Source organism: Erithacus rubecula (assembly GCF_903797595.1).
Source record: "Erithacus rubecula genome assembly, chromosome: 3".
In the NCBI taxonomy this organism is placed as follows: domain Eukaryota; kingdom Metazoa; phylum Chordata; class Aves; order Passeriformes; family Muscicapidae; genus Erithacus; species Erithacus rubecula.
Genome location: NC_136689.1, coordinates 136,734,421 through 136,754,163, shown reverse-complemented (window position 1 = coordinate 136,754,163; position 19,743 = coordinate 136,734,421). Strand labels below are relative to the sequence as shown.

At 41.1% G+C, this 19,743-nt stretch overlaps 2 protein-coding genes across 5 annotated transcripts in view; one reads left to right on the top strand and one right to left on the bottom strand.

Moving 5' to 3' along the window:
- Window positions 1–7,428, bottom strand: part of NTAQ1 (N-terminal glutamine amidase 1) — a 38,296-nt gene extending 30,868 nt beyond the window's left edge. The window contains exons 1-6 of one of the 3 annotated variants that reach the window (XM_079299805.1): window positions 7,106–7,428; window positions 6,824–6,923; window positions 6,107–6,157; window positions 3,967–4,115; window positions 3,513–3,637; window positions 1,601–1,754 (exon numbers count right to left, since the gene is read on the bottom strand). In XM_079299805.1, coding sequence (XP_079155931.1) covers window positions 1,714–1,754; window positions 3,513–3,637; window positions 3,967–4,115; window positions 6,107–6,157; window positions 6,824–6,923; window positions 7,106–7,179 — 540 coding nt within the window. In that variant the 5' untranslated portion in view covers window positions 7,180–7,428 and the 3' untranslated portion in view covers window positions 1,601–1,713. Of the gene's footprint in view, window positions 1–1,600; window positions 1,755–3,512; window positions 3,638–3,966; window positions 4,116–6,106; window positions 6,158–6,823; window positions 6,924–7,105 lie in introns of those variants that run through there. The other 2 variants (XM_079299806.1, XM_079299804.1) reach the window with 2 other exon arrangements.
- Window positions 7,429–7,498: 70 nt separating this feature from the next.
- Window positions 7,499–19,743, top strand: part of ATAD2 (ATPase family AAA domain containing 2) — a 29,969-nt gene continuing 17,724 nt past the window's right edge. Inside the window, exons 1-12 of one of the 2 annotated variants that reach the window (XM_079299773.1) lie at window positions 7,499–7,688; window positions 11,724–11,863; window positions 12,373–12,422; window positions 13,787–13,940; window positions 14,926–15,022; window positions 15,473–15,521; window positions 15,851–15,961; window positions 16,409–16,487; window positions 17,412–17,501; window positions 18,413–18,521; window positions 18,737–18,852; window positions 19,531–19,705. In XM_079299773.1, the coding sequence (XP_079155899.1) occupies window positions 7,548–7,688; window positions 11,724–11,863; window positions 12,373–12,422; window positions 13,787–13,940; window positions 14,926–15,022; window positions 15,473–15,521; window positions 15,851–15,961; window positions 16,409–16,487; window positions 17,412–17,501; window positions 18,413–18,521; window positions 18,737–18,852; window positions 19,531–19,705 (1,311 nt within the window). In that variant the 5' untranslated portion in view covers window positions 7,499–7,547. Of the gene's footprint in view, window positions 7,755–11,723; window positions 11,864–12,372; window positions 12,423–13,786; window positions 13,941–14,925; window positions 15,023–15,472; window positions 15,522–15,850; window positions 15,962–16,408; window positions 16,488–17,411; window positions 17,502–18,412; window positions 18,522–18,736; window positions 18,853–19,530; window positions 19,706–19,743 lie in introns of both variants that reach the window. The other variant, XM_079299772.1, reaches the window with a different exon arrangement.

Sequence of the window (19,743 nt, the reverse complement as noted above, 5' to 3'; positions counted from 1 at the left end):
TGTGCCCCTGCAGCCCAGACAGGAGCCTTGGAGGCAGCAGGTGGATGCCTGAAAGGAGGCTGTGACCCCTGTGGGAAGCCCATGCTGGAGCAGGCTGCTGGAAGGGAATTGCAGACCTGTGGAGAGAAGAGCCCAGGTGGAGCAGGTTTGGGAGCAGGACTTGTGACCCCATGGGGGATTCATGCAGGAGCAGCCTGCTCCTGAAGGACTGCACCCCGTGGAAAGGGAGCCACACTGGAGCAGTTCATGAAGATCTGCAGCCCATGGGATGGACTCACACTGGAGAAGTTCATGAAGAACTGCATGAGAGGAGCCCCACACTGGAGCAAGGGAAGGACTCCTCTCCCTGAGCAGCAGCAGAAACAACCTGTAATGACTGCAACTGCCATTGTCCACTGAGTGGGGAGGGAGGAGGTAGAGAGCTTGGAATAAAGCTAAGACTGGTAAAGAGGGAGGGGTGGAGGAAAGGTGTGCTCAGGATTTGTTTTGCTCCTCATTACCCTGCTCTGATTTGATTGGTAATAAATTCAACTAATTTCCCTAAATTGAGTCTGTTTTGCCCATGACAGTAATCAGTGAGTGATCTCTCCCCATCCTTATCTCAACTCGTGAGTTTTCATTGCATTTTCTCTCCTCTCTACAGCTCTGGGTGAGAGTGATTGAGCAGCTTTGATGGGCACCTGGCATCCAGGCAGGGTCAAACTGCCACAAACATCAAAGAAGATATACAGGAAACAGAAGGAATATAAAAACCTTGCATCTTCTCAAAAGCTTAGGAATTCAGCTACTCTAAATGAAAGAAGAAAAAAAAAACCAAAACAAAACAAACAACAAAAAAAAACCAAAACAAAAAAAAAAAAAAAAAAAAAAAAAAAAAAACCAAAAAAACCCCAAACCCACCCTGATAGAAAAGTGCCTCACAAACAAATTGGTATTAAAACAAGCTGGGGTTGGTTCTGTCAACCATTATATTGCAGTCACCACTAACATGAAATATACAAGTAATTTAATCTTACACAAACACAAATCAACATGGAAAGCAGAACGTTCTATCTAAGTGAAACGGCAGGGAGAAAACAGTTATCTGCAATGGAATTTGGCATGGACACAAACACTAATACCCCAGGCTCTTTTATGATAACATAAGGTCTGCCACCCAGTTTTACATCAAGTTAAAAATAAGGCAGCTTTCTGCCTGATAAAACTGTGCTGAGACATTGCAGTTGGACCCAGACTCCTCGCAGACTCACAGCACTGTGCACATTGAAGCACACATCATTATAAAGTATCTCAAGTGAATACAAAAAAAAAAAGACAAAAATAAAGCTGGAGGAAGTGGTACTAAATGAAAACAACTTCAATTAGATGTCCTAGATCTGAGACAATCTAGTCCTGTTCTGACTCAGACCTTGAAGGCTCTGTAGTGAATGACTTTTCACCTTCAGTTGGTGCAGGGTAACAAGTTTCTTTCAGTCAACTCACCAGGAGATGAGAGCACTTCAGCAGTGCTGTAATACTGTGTCCATTTGGAGCTCCTCAGCACAAAAAAAACCCCAAAACATGGACACACTGGAGTAGGCCAGTAGAAGAGAAAAATCAAGTTGTTTGGTAAAGGACAACATTTATTCAAGGAGAGTCTCAGAGAACTGGGTCTGTTCAGTCTTAAAAAGAGAAGATGAAGGGGAGACATTACTGCTGCCTACATCTACTTCATCAGAGGCAGGACAATGGAGCCAGAGTCTTCTTGGAGGAGACTGGCAACAGGACAAGAAATGAAAAAAGCAAGTTAGAACATGGGAAATTCAGATTATATACTAGGATTCTTTATTCAATTTTTGTTTACCATGACAGTGGTCAAACACTAGAACACTGTCCAGAAAGGTAGTGGAATCATCATGTTTGGAGGTGTTCAAGCCCTGAGAAATTCCTGCTTCAGGCAGATGTTGGACTGGATGACCTATGGACATTTTATTCAGCATGGTGAGGTACAGAGCAAAGAATGAAAGCACAAGAGGAAGTAAGAGCTACATATCCTTCACTGTCTACCAGCACCACAGAGACAATCTGGAGGCTGAGGCCTGTGGCTGTGGCTCACCAGTGAGGTAAAGCTCAGCCAGACACAACAGGTAAGGGGAGAGTTACTGGGTTTGCAGCTATGGAGTCATTTAGTCCAGCTAGAGATATATGTGCACATCTGCAATTGTTTGAGTCATTATGTACCCTGCTACCCACAAGTAATGGTTTCAACTCTTTTGATTTGAATAGAATTTTTTGCTTTCCTGTTCTCACCTCATCTATGTTCCTCACACTTTCATTAGCTCTCAGCTACCAAAACAACAAGGTTTCCACAGACAAAAAAAGATCTCAGTATCTACGAGAGTCCAGCTAACAGACAACTTTGACTGCAGTTCAGGAATGCTACACTCCCTACAATACCTTTGCATAAAAGTCTGCTGAAAATAATAACCAAGAGTTAAAATTCAAGGCACTTCATAACCTGGATTGTCTAGAAAACAGCTAAAACCTCATAACAAATACTACATCTGTGTTCCTGCTCACTCTCATGATTCATTTCTACTCTCATGTGGAACACCAAGCTTCCTTAGAAACCAAAGCAAAGACTGAGAATTAATTTCCTAGCAACTTAAAACCACTTGGACCTAAAGACAGAATATGTTTCTTTGACCCTGCCTTCTCTCACAAAAAACACATAACAGTACTGCATTATTAAAAATCAACAAAACCAAACATGCAGAGCAGTAACATGACAACTCTTTCAAAGCAGAACCTCACCATGCTTTCCTTGGAAGAAAATGAGAGAACAAACACACAGATGGCAAATGTTACTCAGCTTGCAAAACACATGATTGGAATAAGCTGAAGAGCTGTGTGATGAGAATTCTTTAAGCAGCTCTACAGAATAGATGGCAAGTCTTTACCTCTCTCTCTCTGCCTGGCCCAGAAGCTATTAGCTAGGCTATCACCTAGAAGAGGCTTAAGGCTTAGGGAAAAACTTGCCAACTTGCCAGTGACTTAAAACATCCTGGAGTCCCTTCACCTGGTAGAGAAACCTTAAACATTTCATGCAGGCAAAGCCACCACATTGAACAGAGCCTGAAAACTTCCTCCTGCCAACACTACTTTGCCAGAATGGGATCTGTGTGCTAGAGTGTGGTATAATCACTGTATGAAAACTTTGTGTCCCCTAAGCAAGTTATTTGGCCTGTTTGCTTCAGTTCCCTGCTGTAACACAAGAACAGTATTACTCACCTCCCATTCTCTGTTCAGTTTATGAATATCAGTAATTCATGTTCAATACCAGTAAATGCCAGAAGGCATGTTAGACTACATGTTCAAAAAAGTGAGTACCAAATGTTTCTTAGCACTGTTTTTTCCCATATGAAGTAATAAGCTGGCTGGATAAATGTTATATAAGTTATTCATTTCTCATGTGAATCCTGAACTACTTCATTCAGCACTATAAGCAGGAAGAAGGAGTTCTGGTAGCTCACCTGCAGTTTCAATGCAAGGGTATGGAGGAGGAGGTTTCTGCCATTTCCCATTTGCATCCTTCATGTGAGACCTGTCTGAAGCAAATGTCTTCAAGTACAAATCTGCTCGAATCATTCTGATTTTTCTAAAAAAAAAATTGCGAAATTGTATTAAAAGATGCATGTACACAATACTGCTCTAATCACTCAGAAAAACAGAATGTTCCTCTCATCAAGGAACACTAATGTTATTAAACACAAAAACCAGGAATGTTGAGCCAAGTTGTTAACATGAAGCTACAGCAGGAAAGAAAAGGGCTTTTGATGACTAAGGTCAAGAACTATAGAAAAGTAACACAATGCATTTTTATTTTACTGGAGTATGGTAAAGAAATCTCTGTCCCTATGCATACACAAAGAGAACTTCAACATTTCATGAAATAACATCCATAGTCTTTATATTTCATGCCATCACCTGTGGAACTCTGGACGAATGCTGTCATCCAACCTAAAAGCCTCCACACTGTACACATCAAAAGGACATGGAAATGGCAACACTGTGTCAAGATCATAAATGAAGTTCTGCTCCCCACTGGAAACATGAAGTAGAATAACATGGTAGTCCTGGGAAGAAGGGTAATTGCCATTAGTTAAACAGCAATTAATGAACTGGCAACGAGAGTGGAATAAAAAAGATTCCTAGAAGAATAAGTTCAGATCCATTTTTTTAGTCTGCTTGCTGTCCTTGAATATTAAGCCTGTAACATTTCTGGCATCAGGAGAGATATTTCCTAATGTCTATCTTGCCATCTGCTCTTCCAGAAACCTTGCTATTCTCCCCATTTCTTTGCAGCCTCCTTTGATTTAAGCCAAGACAGCAAACTAAAGTGTACACTACTCCTAAGAAAACAGAAAATCTCTCTCATGTTCCACAGCAAAACACAACAGTTGTTTGGTTAAGCACTTCTTTATTAGACCCAGTCATAAATAAACTCACAAGATAAAGTGATAGGCTAACATTAAAGTTACCTAGTGATCTCTTCTAATAAGAGATTCTGTACCTGTTGCAGTAACACTGTCTGTGAATTTGAGTGTCGAGTGTTCAGCTGCCAGAAGCACCTGAAAAACCAGCACACCACTGAAAAACCAGCAAACAGCTCAGATTGGGAGGACCACAGGAGTAAGACAATTTCCTGTAACAGCTCTTGAAGCTGGGAAAAAATATCTATGGGTATCATATCACACTTTTTCAAGGCAACTATTTTATCAAGACATTTGGGCTGTGCAGTGAAGTTTTACTCCTGAACTTGCAAGAAACCCAGGTAGAGGTTTGGGGACACTGCAGTTATTGACATTAGGTGTCAGGTATGTTACTGCTGCTGTCCAAAATTAAATTGAAGGCAGGTCTTAACAACTTACTTATATTTACATTGAATCCACTCACAAAAAGGGTTGAGCGCTGTCTTTTGACACTTTCAATATTAAAACCACAAAGACATTTGAATGAAAAAGATTTGGGCAATCTACTTCACCAGACCAATACACATACACCACTGTATTCAACAGTATTTAGAAAAACCTATTAGAGAGCATAAGAAAAACTAGATGGCAGGTTTTACACAACCTATGATCCACTGAAATGTCAAAGCTAAAAGACTTTTTAACCCATTAATTTTTACAAGAAACCCAAACTCTGCCATGTTCGTTCCCGACTCTGCTATTCCCTTTTAGGTCATCTCTGTAACACTTGGATCTCTTTCTAAACCAAACCTTTTTTCTTTTTTTTTTTTTTTTTTGGTACTGTAAAGATACCAATATTTTGGAAGAAAGTGAATGATTCAGAAATCAGAAAACTTCAGAAGTTTGCAGATTACTTTGCAGAATTTCAGAAACAGCCACCAAAAAATAGGTTCTTTATGTGCCACATAACTGAAAGGACACTATAACAATACCAAGGAATTCTGCATCAGTAATTGCTGATCTGCTTTAATTGATCAAGTGACACTTCAAAGCCACTGTTTATGGGTCAGTTTAACCACTGACTCCTGAATACATATACATTTTATATTCTTCTATCATCTGGGAGACCTACATAAACATTTTCATCCATCTGCTTCTTACAAGTACAGTCATCTACCTACAATTCTACAGGGCTGGCAGCCTCAACACCCAGATAATAATTTTTACCTATCTATTATGCATTTTTACTATAATTAAGACTTGTCACCTGTAGGTTTTACTGTCTCACTATTAAATGAGGGATGGTGCAAAGGAGCACCAGATTTGGGCTATCTATAAATCTGTAAAAGATTTATAAATATTAATGCAAAACTATGCAGTGTGTGAAGTTGGAAGGGACTTTAAGAGGTCATCTGGTCCAACCTGTTGCTCAAGGGGACTTTCCTACATCCAACTGCCCAGGACTGTGTGACAGCTTCCAAAAATCTCTCAGGATGGAGATTCTACAATCCCTCTGCTCCAGCACTCCAACACCCTGAGAGTAGAAAGTGTTCCTTTGTGTCCAGATGAACAGTTTGTTACATGCCCATGGGTGATCCTGCAGCTATCAACTACAGGCACACACTCAAAATTATTGAGAGTAATGAATGCCTTACCCAGACAACAGGCTCATCTCCATGTCCAGATTTCTGCTTCCAGAGTGGAATCTGAAAGTTATAAATGAACCTGAAGTGAATAAAATCTTTCTGATTAATACAGATTCATTTCAGGTGAATTGGTCAGTTCTTTGCTAACCTACCAACTTCCTCAGGTTTCATCTGTGCTGCAGTAAGAAAAATTATTCTAGTTTCTTTCTCAAGAGCATGAAATTTGAGATACTGTTCTGGGCCACATTAGAAAAGCTGTCCAGAGAAGTGATGGTATCTCCATTCCTGGAAACATCCAAAAGACTTGGGATATGGTTCAGGGATGAATATAACAGTTCTGGGTTGACACTTGGGCTTGGTGGCCTTAGACGTGTTCTCCAGCCTTATAGTTTTATATATCTTTGATTTTATAAAGGTAACTATTCTCCTGAATTGGCAGATTACAGACAGAATTACTCCCACAGCCTGCAGGGACACCACACCTCATTCCATTGTCTTGAAGCAGTGCATTATTAAAAGATCTCATGTGTGGTTGGCAGACCCCTGATCCAAAGTGAGCTACAAGATGGGTTTGGACTGTATCTCACCTACAGGCTGGGCTAAAGGCTCACTCCCCAACCCCGGGCTGTGGTGGAAATCGCTGGGACCATGTCTCACCTACACTGGGCTGCAGTCTGAAGGCCCGACCTTTCCATAGCTGACTCTGATCACATCCCATTGACTCACCATCCTCCTATCATTGGATATGAAAACAGCATAAAATTCTTCTAAAGGGTACCGATCCTGACTCCTGATGTAGTCACAAAGCTTCCAAACATTTTCTTCGCTGAAAAACACAAAATCGATTATTTATTTTGCTTTCCTCCAACTTCATTTCTCGTGACGAGAAGCGAGCCCGGGAGTGTGAGCAGCTCGCAGCCGCGCCGTTCCCGCCGGCGGCTCGGCTGTCCCGGCGCCTCAGGGGGCCGTGAGGGGCACCCGCTCTCCCGCCCCTGTAGCTCCCCTTACCAGTAGCAGCTGGTGTAGGTGCAGGCGGGGCGGGGCGGCACCGCCGCCTCATAACCGGCCCCGGGCCGCGCCATGGCCGGGCTGAGCGGCGGTGAGAGCGCCGCAGGGAGCGTTGGGCTCGGCAGCAGCAGCCGCTATACCGTCCCCGAGGAAAGCGCGGCCATCGCGGCTCGGCACGGGCACTTCCCGGGTACGGCCGGAGCTCTGGCCGGAGCCGCAGGGACCCCTCAGGAGGGACGGGACAAGGCGGAGCCGCCGAGCCAGCCCCGCCCCGCGCCGCCTGGCGCAGCGCTCCGAGTTTTGGGCGCCAAACGTGTGCGGCGCGCGCAATCGCAGTGCGCCGCGTGTCCTTCCGCCGCGCGGGCCGCAGGGAGAGCGGAGCGGGAGGGAGGGAGCGCGGCGGAGGGATCCGCGCGGCGGGCGCGGGTCCGTGCCCCTCACTATGGTGGTCCTGCGGAGCAGCGCCTCCCGCCCGCCGCGGATGGCCGCCCGCGACAGCCGCTGTCGCCGGCCCCCCTTCGACCTCCTGGACTCCAGCTCCGAGTTCATCTCCCTGGAGCCCCCCGCGCTCAAGAGCCACCGCGTATGGACCCGCTCCGGGTCCGCTAGGACCCCGGGATCCCGGGGCACCAGGAGGGCCGAGGAGGCCGTGAGTGCCGGGGGGTGGGGAGAGCGCGGCCTGGCGGGCAGCGCCGGGCTATGGGCCCGGAGAGGCGGCGCGGGGGAGCCGCTGCTGGCCGGGAGCTGCGGGGAGGAGCTGAGAACGCGCTGGGGAATGGTGTTCCGCGGAGGAAAGAAAGAGGGGAGAGCCGAGTGTTTGGGGCCAGCGGCTGCGGGTGGGGGTCTGTAAGAAGCAGCCGGCCCGTTCCCCGTTACCTGCCGTTCGGCACCTGGGCCGGGAGCTGTGGCAGCTTGCTCAGAGCGGGTCTTTGGGAATACAAACCTGCATGGTCTTATGGTTTGGTGTGTTTGTGTCATTCCCTATCCCCGTTTATTTTGGTTCAGTTCCTTATTTTAAAAAGTTACCTTGAAAAGATCTAAGAAGCCTCTCTTAGTTGTAGTAGTGCTTGTAGAGCGCTCTGTGTTTAGATGACAGAAATGCACCCAAACCGTATGGGGCCTCTGAGTGCGTTCTGCTTGGCCCGAAGGGCCTGGTAAATACTCCTTAGTCAAATAGTACTTTGGATATTCTAAAAAAGGACCCGTTTAGAAATTTGTAGTTAATGAAAGTGCATAACCCAAACCGGTGATAATGTTACTTAAGCTTTCTATAATCTTGATCTACTCTACTAGAAGAGAGACAGACAGCTTTCGTGATGGTAAAGGACAGATATCGAGTGGCCTGTGCTCTCTGCAACTGCAATCATTTCACTTTACATTGTTTCTTAACAAAGCCTTCAAAAAAACTACAACTTTCCTCTGCTGTTTCCAAGTCAGGCTCTACTCTGCAGACTGTCCTGTATTTCTGTAACAAATAAAAGCAGACCAGATCTGACTTGGAAGTTGTCTGCTCTTCAGGGGAGCCCTGCCTTAGAGTGCTGCTACTCAAAGACTCTGTTTCCTTCCAGCAGATGTCTTTCAGGAGCCTCAGTTGTATGGATTAATTTTATGCTTTTGTATTTGTTGGCATTATTTTCAAGATTACTGAACTAAAAAGAAAAAAGTCCTAGTGGTGGCAGGTTTTCCTCCCCTCTTACAAACAGTCATGTGATCTGCTTTTTGCAGTCTGCACTAGAAATGTTTGTTGGGGGCTCATTCAGCCTTTGCACAGGAGGGAAGGCTGTGCAACATTAGGCAGATAACACTGCTGGCATGTGTTCTCAGTGTGGAAGACAGGAATGAGGAAGCTAAATGTACAGTCATGTCTGAAACTAAAGCAGAATCATTGTTATGAAACTGGTTGTAAAGTTGTTCTTTGGTTTGGGTTTGTTTGTTTTATTGGGGTTTTTTTCCTTCCTTTTTGTAGACCTTTTCTGTGCTTTGAGCATGAAGTCATTACCTCATTTGTAGAATGCTGGGCTCTGCTGGGGGTTTTAACTGTAGAGATAATATAGGAGTGCTCCATCTGACTGAGATCATGAGAACTGGTGCTGGCTTAATGTTCAAGTCCTGATGCCTCTTTCCTGTCTTGTTGATGTGCAAGAACTTAGTGGTGGCAGCTTTTGCTTTTTTTCCCTGATATCAGCATATGATTTATCTTTAGTTATACAGCTCATTTCATCCACAGACAGTAAGAAGCATACAACAAGAGGTCTCAGGTAAACCAATATCTGTTGAGTTTATTCTCTTCTAGGTTTCCAGTCCCAGTAAGTTTCATGAGTGAGTCTCCCAGTGACATTCAGAGTGGCTGCTATCCCTTTGGAAGCCATGTATCTCCAGGTCTATAACCCTACTGTAATTCCCCAAACTGAACAATTTGTTCTTGTGACCTATATTTGAAGGCAGTGTGCTCCAGAGTTCTTTTTTGTCTGGGCATTCTGACCTGTATCGGAGATGTGGCCAGCAGGACCAGGGCAGTGATTGCTGTGCTCAGCTGTGGTGAGGCCACACCTTGAATCCTGTGTCTAGTTTTGGCCTCTTGTGACAAGAAAGGCACTGAGGTGTTGGAATGCATCCTGAGAAAGACAACAGAGCTGGGGAAAGGTCTAGAAAATATGAGGAGCAGATGAGAGAGCTGAGGGTGTTCTACCTGGAGAAAAGGAAACTCAGGGAAGACCTTATTACCCTCTGCAACTACCTGAAGGAAGGTTGTAGGTGATCAGCCTTTTATCTCAGGTAACCCATAACTCTCAGATAGGCCAAGAGGACATAGCCTCTGGCAGCACCAGGGAAGGTTCAGGTTGGACATCAGGAAGAAATTTTTCATAAAAAGGGTGGTTAAGTCTTGGAACAGGCTGCACAAGGAAGTGTGGAGTTACCAGTCCTGTAAGTGCTCAATAAATAACTGGATGTGGCACTTAGTGGTTTTGTTCACAAGGTGATGATCATTCAGAGACTGGACTTGATTTGATCTTGGAAGTCTTTTCCAACCTTATTGATTCTATGAAAGTGGCTTGGCAAGCTCCTCTGCCAGCTCCCTCTGTACCCTTGACTGGGATCCCGTTGTAGAGGTGTGGGTGTGCAAGTGGTGTAGCAGGTCACTGACTGATCCCTCCTGGATTATGGAGGCTCCTGTTCTCTGTCCCTGTCTGCCTACTATGAGTACTCCTGGTTTTACTGTTAAAAGCCTGAGACAAAGTAGTTCTGCCTTCTTATCCATGGTTATATGTTTGCCTGTGTATCAAGTGAAGGATGGAGATTCTCTGTAGTCTTCTTTTTCTTGCCAATATATTTGTAAAAATGTTTTGTGTCTTTGACGGCAATAGTCAGATTAAATTCTTTTTGGGCTGTGGTCCTTGTAATTTTCTCCCTGCATAACCTGACGTCCTTGTGGTCCTTCTTCACTCATCTCCATCAGTCAAGTTCATCCATCGAGTGGAATTACCTCTTGGTAACATTAGTGTGAAGAAGTAGAATAATCCTGTCTCTTTTGTGCCTTTTTCGGTGTGAGATTTAGTTTGGCTTACTTGTAATGAGACCTTGTGTTGTGAATGAAACAAACTACTTCCCGTGGCCATCACAGCTTTCCTCACACAGTAAAAGTCAATAGCATCCTCCTTGCAGAAACACCAGTGTGAACAAGATTAAAATCCATGAAGAACTGTATCTGTCTTGAGTTCACTTTGGTTTTCTGTGGATAAATGCTACCTCCTGAAAGGAATTCTTTTTTATATCCCTCTGAATGCTATTGTAAGTGGAACAGAGACAGGGGAAAAACTCTTCTGAAAATATTTTAATCTGGTTACTAGGAATTTTTCTGTTGCATTAAAGATATAGAAATCTAGCAGAAAATGGACCCCCTTGGGTTCCATCTGCTCCTCAGAGATCAGAGGAGCTGGGTGCAGCTGGGCCTAAGTTCTGATTATAGCCCACTGGACACTCAGCCTGGCCGAGTTCAGTAGGAACTTACAGATCCAGATTCACAAATAGTGCAGGCAATTCAAGAGAAAGCATTGAATTGCTGGTGGTAAATGCACTAGCTGCAGAGTGTTAACATGTGCTGATACAGAAGGAATAGTGACAGAGATCCATTAGCAACAAATCCAAATATTCCTAGCTCTGTTCCAAGATAGTTGGGAGACACAAAACTCACCTAAAGGTGTCCCTTCAGGGATAAGGAGTGACACTGTCCATCAGCTGATCAAAAGCAAGCTAAGGGGCTTCCTTCTCTCTCTTGTTTTGCTTGTTTGTTTGGTTGATGTGGTTTTGGGGGCTTTTTGACCCAAACCCCTCCTTCTGTAGTGTAATTTTTGGCCTTTCCCAAAAAGAACAGTTGCATGTTACAGATGATATTTTGGTTACTGGGTCACTGAACCAAGTTTGAAATTAAGGATTTTGGAATTTTTCTTGGAAGTCTGATGTGGCTTTTTTCATCAGAGCTACTTTTTTGGTGCAGAAGTGGTTTGAGGCTTACCTGCCATTAGTTGCAACTCTTGAATCAGGAGTGTAACAGACAAAACTTGATCAAATGAGGCAATATAAATGGTTCAGATAAGTAAATGATTCTTTCTTTTCCTAGAAATTTTCCTCTGGCAATTTTGAATGTTTCAATGGACACTGCTTAAGATCGAGGAGAAAAAACATGCCTCGCTGTTCAGACTCAAGCTTTGACAAAAGCATGGAAATACTGAGTGAAAATGTCAGTCGACACTTTTCGAGGTAATGTATTTCTAGGTGTTCAATCTCTATTTAAGTCACAGAATGAAAAGGAAAAGTGAAAGCATGCACAGTGAGTCACATCATGATAAATCTACAGCTAAAAACCCACAAGGGAATATGAATATGTTAATGTCAGTGCCAGTCTTAGAACTCTAATCACTCTTCTTAGTAAAAGTGTTCTGCTTTATAGAAGGCATGTATCTCCTGCTGGGTCCTTTGAGATCTCTCCTCCACTTTGGTTACTGAGATACTACCTGCCCTATTGAGACATCAAGATGAGCAAGCTGGGAAATATCTGTCCTTGGAGAGCTGTGTGCGTATGGTACACAGCAGACTCAGGATCCAAATCTTCCCTGGAGTCCACAGGCTTTTCTTTGCATGATATGGAGCACTAGATTAAAGTTTCCCAGTGCTGAGGGGGGAAATGTGCAGTGCAATGTAATTCAATACTTTTGTACAGTACTTCTGATATAATTCTGTTCTCCTTTCTTCTCTTTTTCTTAATGTAGACAATTGGCAAAGCCAAAATCAGGCCCAAAAAGGGAAGACTATAAAGAAGGTAAGTATTAGTATGTCTTAGTATTCTTTTTAGCCAGATTTCTGAGAAGGATTGTATTTGGTCACTTTGTTCATTTAACTGGTCTCAATAACGTCTGAACTCATCACCTAAAATTACCTGAAATTATGAGAATAGATATAAAGAAGATAGGAATTTCCACTAAGCTTTATGAAAAGAGGTGGGTGCAAATAGGAGGAGATGCTATTAGTTCCTTTCAGGCTTGGCAAGAATGCAGTGTGAATTCCTGAATTTTTAGGTGTTAACAAGAGTTAAGGAACAGATTTTTTTCTTTGTGTCAGCTATTTTCTGGAGTCTGCAGAGCTGGTTAACTTTACAGGTTACTGTAAATCACCTTTTAGGTAGGAGGGGATATTGCAGCACTGGAACACAAGTCAGTTATAAAGTAATTCAGTCATGAGATGCACACTGATGTGGGAAAGGTGTCCTTGAAGTTGAGGATTTCACCTTTGAACCAGTTTGCCATGCTGAGTACACAGGCAGGCTTGGTGCTGTGAGGCCACTTTGAAAAGGGAAAATCCTTTAGCTTCAGGCAGCTTTGTGCCAGCTACAGGGTGGATGTGGGATCTAAAATGCACTTTGTATGTAGAAACTCAGGTTCTTCTTGGGCAATGTAAATGATTATTTCCTGAGCTCAAGGTTACTTTTATAGTTGGTGGTGATGAGATCAAACTTACATGTGTTTAAAATGACATGGTAGTATATCTATTACTCTCTCACTGACCTCTCTTAACAGTTTTAGTGGTAGTACAAGTAATGAACCCATAGCAAAGGATGCTGTCTAGTAAATATTGAGCAGATATCTTTTAAAGCAGGCAAGTGTTTTTGAGTTCTTGATATTTGAGCTCTTTATATTGTCTTGAGGCCTTTCTTGTCTTCTAGGGCTTTTGTGTCATGTGCAGAAAATGATGCACGCTTAGACAGTGTACAAAAACCATGTATCTTTAGAAGAGATGTCTCACACAAGCAATTTTTAGAAAAAACTATTAGATACAATTGTATGTGAATGAAGGGAAAACACCTTAGAGGTAGGCATTTGTTGTTTTCACTTTCCCAGAGAGAGCTAACTGGAATAAATTTGCCTCCTACATGAAACAAAAGCTGGCTGTTTGTTTTCATTAGCTTGGCTTTCCAATCTACTAAAAAAGCTGCAACACAAATCAGACTTTCAAGTATGTGGTTTAAGCAGAAGTACTTCAAGTTGAATGCTGTGATCATGAAAATAACTTTAAATTTTGTACTTAAATTCTTTAAATAAAAGGCATCTACATTTTCCTAGAGCAAGAGTGAAATAAAGTGACTGACATTTTCCATCACAGAAAGTTTAATGTATTATTGCATTTTAGTGTCCAAAACACTGAAGACCAGAGCTGAGTCAAAAGCTGCAGAGCAGGTCCATGAAGAAAATGGGGATTTGGAGGTTCGCCGCAGCTGCAGGCTTCGACAAAGCCGTTACAGCTCTACAAATGAATCTGCTTTGTTTGACAAACTTATAACAAAGTAAGGAGGTTTTACTTACCATCTTGCAAAGCTACTATGATAAGCCTTATTAGCAACCCTTTGAACTATGGCAAAATATTGGCTAAAGACTTTCTCCTCCTTTTGACAGGAGGAAAAGGTTTTGTTTTTCCTGGCAGCAAGAGCTATTTGCATTCATGGGTCAGACTGAGATTTCCTCTGAGCTGCTATGTATGTGCTATATCTCAGTGATTGGATGCAAGGAAGAAATTGTTTATTGTTAGGGTGGTGAGGCACTGGAATAGGATGCTTCCTCCCTGCAAGTGTTCAAGGTCAGGTTAGGAACCTGGTCTGGTATGTGTAGGCTGGGTAGATTTATGTGTTGTGAACCAGGACAGTCAGCTGATGTTGTGGTTTCCAGTAGATTTAACTTAAAATACTAAGGAAAGTTGGATACTGGCAAAGTGAAGCAATTCAAATGTTTCTGCCTGTCTGGCTTAATTCCCTCTGTGAAGCCCAAACGGAAATTTGTTTCCTGAAAGTGTAACAGCAGTAAGACATTGTGTCTAGCATGAGTAGTCATTGAAAATCAACAGAAAATTTAAATAGCAGTGTAGAGAAGCAATCTGTTGTCTGAAGAAGGCTGTGAACCAAGTGACTCAATGCTATCATGCAGAGCAACCTAAGTGCTATGAAAAACTGCCGTAATTTCTTTGTTACTTTACTGTGATCTTCAGAATTCTTTTTCCTACTAAAATAGTTGGGTTTTTTTTATACTGTGTTCAGCAAGAGGGGGAAAATAAACCTGAAAACAATGTATGTTTGCAGATACTCATACATTTGTTCTTAATTCTTTATAAAAAGTAAACATTTGAAGTAATTTTCAAATAGTGTTGAAAAATTTGGGAAGTATCAATGACTTATGTTGTGCACACTTGATTAAAATAGTATGATTGTGTGCTGTTCTAAATGGATTTTTTTCTGTACTTGCCTTTTTTTGCTTTCATATGTTAACTTTGTATCTTAGTACTGCAGAAGCAGTCTTGCAGAAAATGGATGATATGGAGAAGATGCGTAGACGGCGAAGGATGGGAGACCTGGTGGAGTTCCATGACACGGAAGAAGTAAATACTAATTTATTTTGCTGGTTTTGTATAAGTAGGGTATTTAATATAGGGAAATTATTTCCCTTCCCCAAGAGGAAGTCGTTAAAATGATAGACAGCAATCATGTTCTCTGTTTTAGTTTTGCTTTATTAAATTAAGTTAGTCCACTTTCTTTTTGAATGGCAGTCACTTTGTTTTTTAAATGTTGTCATAGCCTGCTTTCATAGATTTTTTTTTTTTTTTTTGTTTGGATATACATTCCTATTTTAGAGTGGAAACCCTTGTTATTAATCTTATTCATCCTGGGTTCTAGAAGGATGTTCTTGTTTTCTTTTGCTGTACTATAACTAAATCATCTGTGTATATGAGTGCTTTGATGATAGTGTATAGGCTCCAAATATGGCCACAGGTTTTCTGCTTATTTGTGACTGGTCTTTTGTGTGTGGTTTTTTTTTTTATTATTTTAAGGAAAGCCTTGATACGGAAAGGACTGATGAAGAAATAGCTGATAATCAAGGTAGTGTTGGATAAGTCTGTTTTTAGTTTGCTTGACTATGCTCTAGCCAAAAACTTTGTTTTAAATAGAGATGGGATGAACTACTGGGTATTTTTCGTCTATTGAAAATAATCTGTGCTGTTACTGACATAAACCACAGTCAGACTCTAGGGCTCTACTGTAGTGAGCTCTGAACAGGTTTTCAGAGGAAAAGAAAAGTTGTTGTTTGTCCCACCCTCTTACAGCATAAGAGGTTGTGGGCTGGTGGGAATACACGTGATATAGTGCATTTTGAATTTAATATAATTTGCAACAGTACTTAAACAGTGAAACGTAATGTCGATGTGCAGGGGGTTCCTCAGAAGAAAGTGAAGCCAAAGAAGATGATGGTGAGGACACTCAAAAGCGTTACTCCTTTCGGCAGAGGAAAACTGTGGAACGCTATCAAGCTCCATTGCAAAGTAGGTTATAGGCACAACTTCTCTTAAGAGCTAATTTCTTGCATGGAAGGGAGAGTGTAATGGGGATCTTTAAGAATTAAAATATGTACACACACTTAACTTCTATTTCAATATTTTACCTGCAATATAGTTAAAGGCATATATCCTGTGCATATTCCATTTCTTTGGTTTTTGGCATCCTTATTGTTTTTCAATAAAAATGCTACCTATGTATTCTTGTAAGAATAGTAATTAAACAGACTTGATCTTGTGGTTTTCAGTTCTTAATACTCAGGTGTGTGTTTTTGTTTCTGTTGTACACTGATTTTAAAAAGCAACCTCTTCTTCCCCACCCTTGAAACTTCCCCAACTTAGAGATGGGAGATATATGTCCCATTCTCCGCCTCTTTTAGTATCCTGCTTTCACTTACTTTTATAACATTATACCAATTTTTTTGCTTTCAACAGAACCAAGACAACGTAAGATATATTTTTCAGACAGGCCTTCACCTGTCAGACAGAGAGATTCATGCAAGGGAACTAACAGGTATGTATTTAATTAGTGATAGTTCTTTCAGCAGTGCTGTCAGTCACATAACTGAATACTGCTTTCAAGGGTTTTTGGACTCATAGTAATTAGATATTAACAGTGTGGCTATTGCTATGGTGGTCTGAGGGTATAAAGAAAGCAGATACTGGGGGAAAGCTCATCCTTTTTACTGGCCATTAGATTTTATTAGAAGATTCTGGTTTGTGGTAATGATGAGGGTTATAGCTGAGACTGTATAACTGAATTAATTTGTTCTGGAATTGAAGCCAAAAATCTCCCTCTGAAAATCTCTATACTGTTTAATCTTGAAGGATGGAAATTATGTTTTTAAAACTAAAAACAACTTAGAGAGAGTATGGAAGTTTTAATGATTTTTTTAATCACTCAGGTGCTGATTCTAGTTTCTCTTTGAAATCAATTCAAGTTTCTGTATGAAACTGCTTAAAGCAAGAAAAATACTACATTAAATTCTAAATTACAAATTGCAGTAGCGGTGACAAATAGAGTTAGCATCCTGCAAGTGTTCAATTCCATTCCTTGCTAGATAGCAGTGCTTTATTTAGCATCCTTGAAAGCAGGCAGTTATGGAAGGAGAGTTTTGAAACCAAATTTTGAAATTAAAAGGTTGGTATTTCACATAGTAGATAAATAATGCTAAGTGAAACTTGATTTGTGTGTGAGAGCAGGTGGGCAAAAAGCAGGTTGGTTAAGAAATTTCTTTGCATGCTGGTTAAACATTTCACCTTCCTAATAAAAATCAAATTTTGATATCATGAGGAAAATCACATAATGTAGTTTGAAATCAGATTCATAAGGAGTACAATAGTCTGGAAATATCGAAGTATACTGAGATGGTGTTCACTTAACTTTTGATGTTACTTAGTGTTTAATTTTTTTCATTGTTTGTTTGAATATTTGCAGACAGAGACACACAGTCCCCAGCAGCGATTCCTCTTCCTCATCTGATGAAGAGGATTTTGAGAGGCAGAGGAAGAACAGAAATTTAAGAAGGTTAATGCCGTTGGAGAACAGGGGAGGAAGGAGGCTACTTGGGAGGACTTTGCATCTTCCTGTGAAGTGTTACTATCTTCATCTTTTTCAGTTTCTAAATTCTGGCAGTTGTATCTGTTGATACAACTGTAACTGGACTCTCTACAACTGGATTTTTAGCATTGATTTTAATAAGCAATTTGATTTCTAGGTGGGAATGAGGGTAGCAACACTTGAATGAAATTTCTTAATGTAAAATTCTGCTGCTCCTGTGCTTTATAGTAGCTGATTCAGAGAGAAAGCCACTATAACAGAGGATATTTATAGAGGAAATGATGGAGATTTGGTTTATTAACAAATGATCTAGAAAAACTATTTTAGTAACAGTCTAACAAATATGCTTTCAGCCTGATGTCTTGGGTGTCTTTCAGAGTAGTCTACTGGCAGATAGGTTCCAGGAGCCTTGGACTGGCAGTGATAGACAGCCTTTATAATGTTAAAACCAACTGAAATAACTATCATCTTGAGCTATAATTTTTTGAATATAGAGGTTCAAAGTGTTTGAAAAATATCAGTGTATTTAGGGGTTGGGAGGGGCAGTTTTCTTCCTCACATGAATCATAGTCAGTCCATGGTCTGCACATAAGGAATAACTTGTTCTAAGCTTGTATTCCTCCATGTGCCCTATGGACTGACATGGATATTTATAAGTGCTAAGAGTTGTTAAAATAATTAATTCAGCTTAATACCTGGAGTGGCCGTTCTCCTTTCTTTACGCATGGACATTAAACATAAGAGCCAGAATGGATATTTAACAATTCAGGAAGTTTGCACTTATAGGATCTTCTTAATTCATTTGCTACTATTAGAAAATCAAAAATCCACATTGTAAGTTATAAAGCACTTTTCTTTTTCTCCTTAATTCAAATCAGGTCTCTTCCTGTCAACTTTCGGAAAAGTGACTTAAAGGGAGTTCACAAAGATCGCATGAAAATCGGAGCCAGTCTGGCTGATGTTGATCCAGTGCAAATAGATTGTTCAGTAAGTATTTTTACTTCATACTGTCAGGGAGACACTTTCAGTAATTATGAAAGCTTTCATACAGTAATGTGTTCTCTATAACTGCCATGGCTTAGTTTTGTTTCAAGCAGTTTGAAAATGGGCATGAATGTCTCCTTTGTGCTGACATCTGATTTCTGAGGGAACTTTGAGTTTGCAGTTTTAACATCTAAAATGTGCTCTGTCTTCATCTTTAGGTACGATTTGATGGTGTTGGTGGTCTTGCTGACCACATTTCAGCTTTAAAAGAAATGGTTGTTTTTCCATTGCTTTATCCGGAAGTCTTTGAGAGGTTCAAAATTCAACCTCCAAGGTAAGGGATGCCATTTAAAACTGTAAATTCTAATTCACTTATTTTCAGGAAAATGCTCAACTGAAGTATTGTTATGTTTACACACTTCAGAATTTTAAGGGTTGATGGTTTTGGGGTTTTTTAGCAATAGAAAAAAATTTTAAAAATTGATAGAATTCAGCATACGTGTAGGTTCAAAGATTTGCAGTGTGGTGTGACTTGCCTTCAAAATAAGGTGTGGAGTGGTTTTGAGTTCTACATGCAAGTGGACTTGTTCAGTCTGTAAGTGATAGTCAACTGCAGTTTGTTTTTGTGGAAGTCCAATTGTCTGTTCCACCAACTTTCTTCAAGACTTCCAGTCTTGTAACTAGACTTGTAACTAGAACCTTGCAGTGCTCGCTTGGGCTAAAAACACATCTGTCTACTTTTTACACAGCTCAATGGGTTCTGTTTTATGAAATGAAGTGATTAGAGATTTAATTGTTAGATATATCTATTCTGGGCCATCAGCACTCAGTCATGGTATATTGAAATAGGACTTCAGATTCTTTGGTTTCAGTAACTTGAAAAGTATAACAAACAATGAAGAGGGCTTTGTTTAGGAGAGAACAGTTGTGTGCTTCAGGAATGAGGGTGATAACAGGTGCTTTTCTATGATATTATTCTTAAGTGATTTTTTTTTTTCTCTTTTAATTGCAGAGGCTGTCTATTCTATGGCCCACCAGGGACTGGAAAGACATTGGTTGCTCGTGCACTTGCTAATGAATGTAGCCAAGGTGACAGGAGAGTAGCCTTTTTTATGAGAAAAGGTGCTGACTGCCTGAGTAAATGGGTAGGAGAATCAGAACGACAGCTTCGTTTGTTATTTGATCAGGTATGGTTGAAATGTGCATTATGTTTGAGTTGACTAAA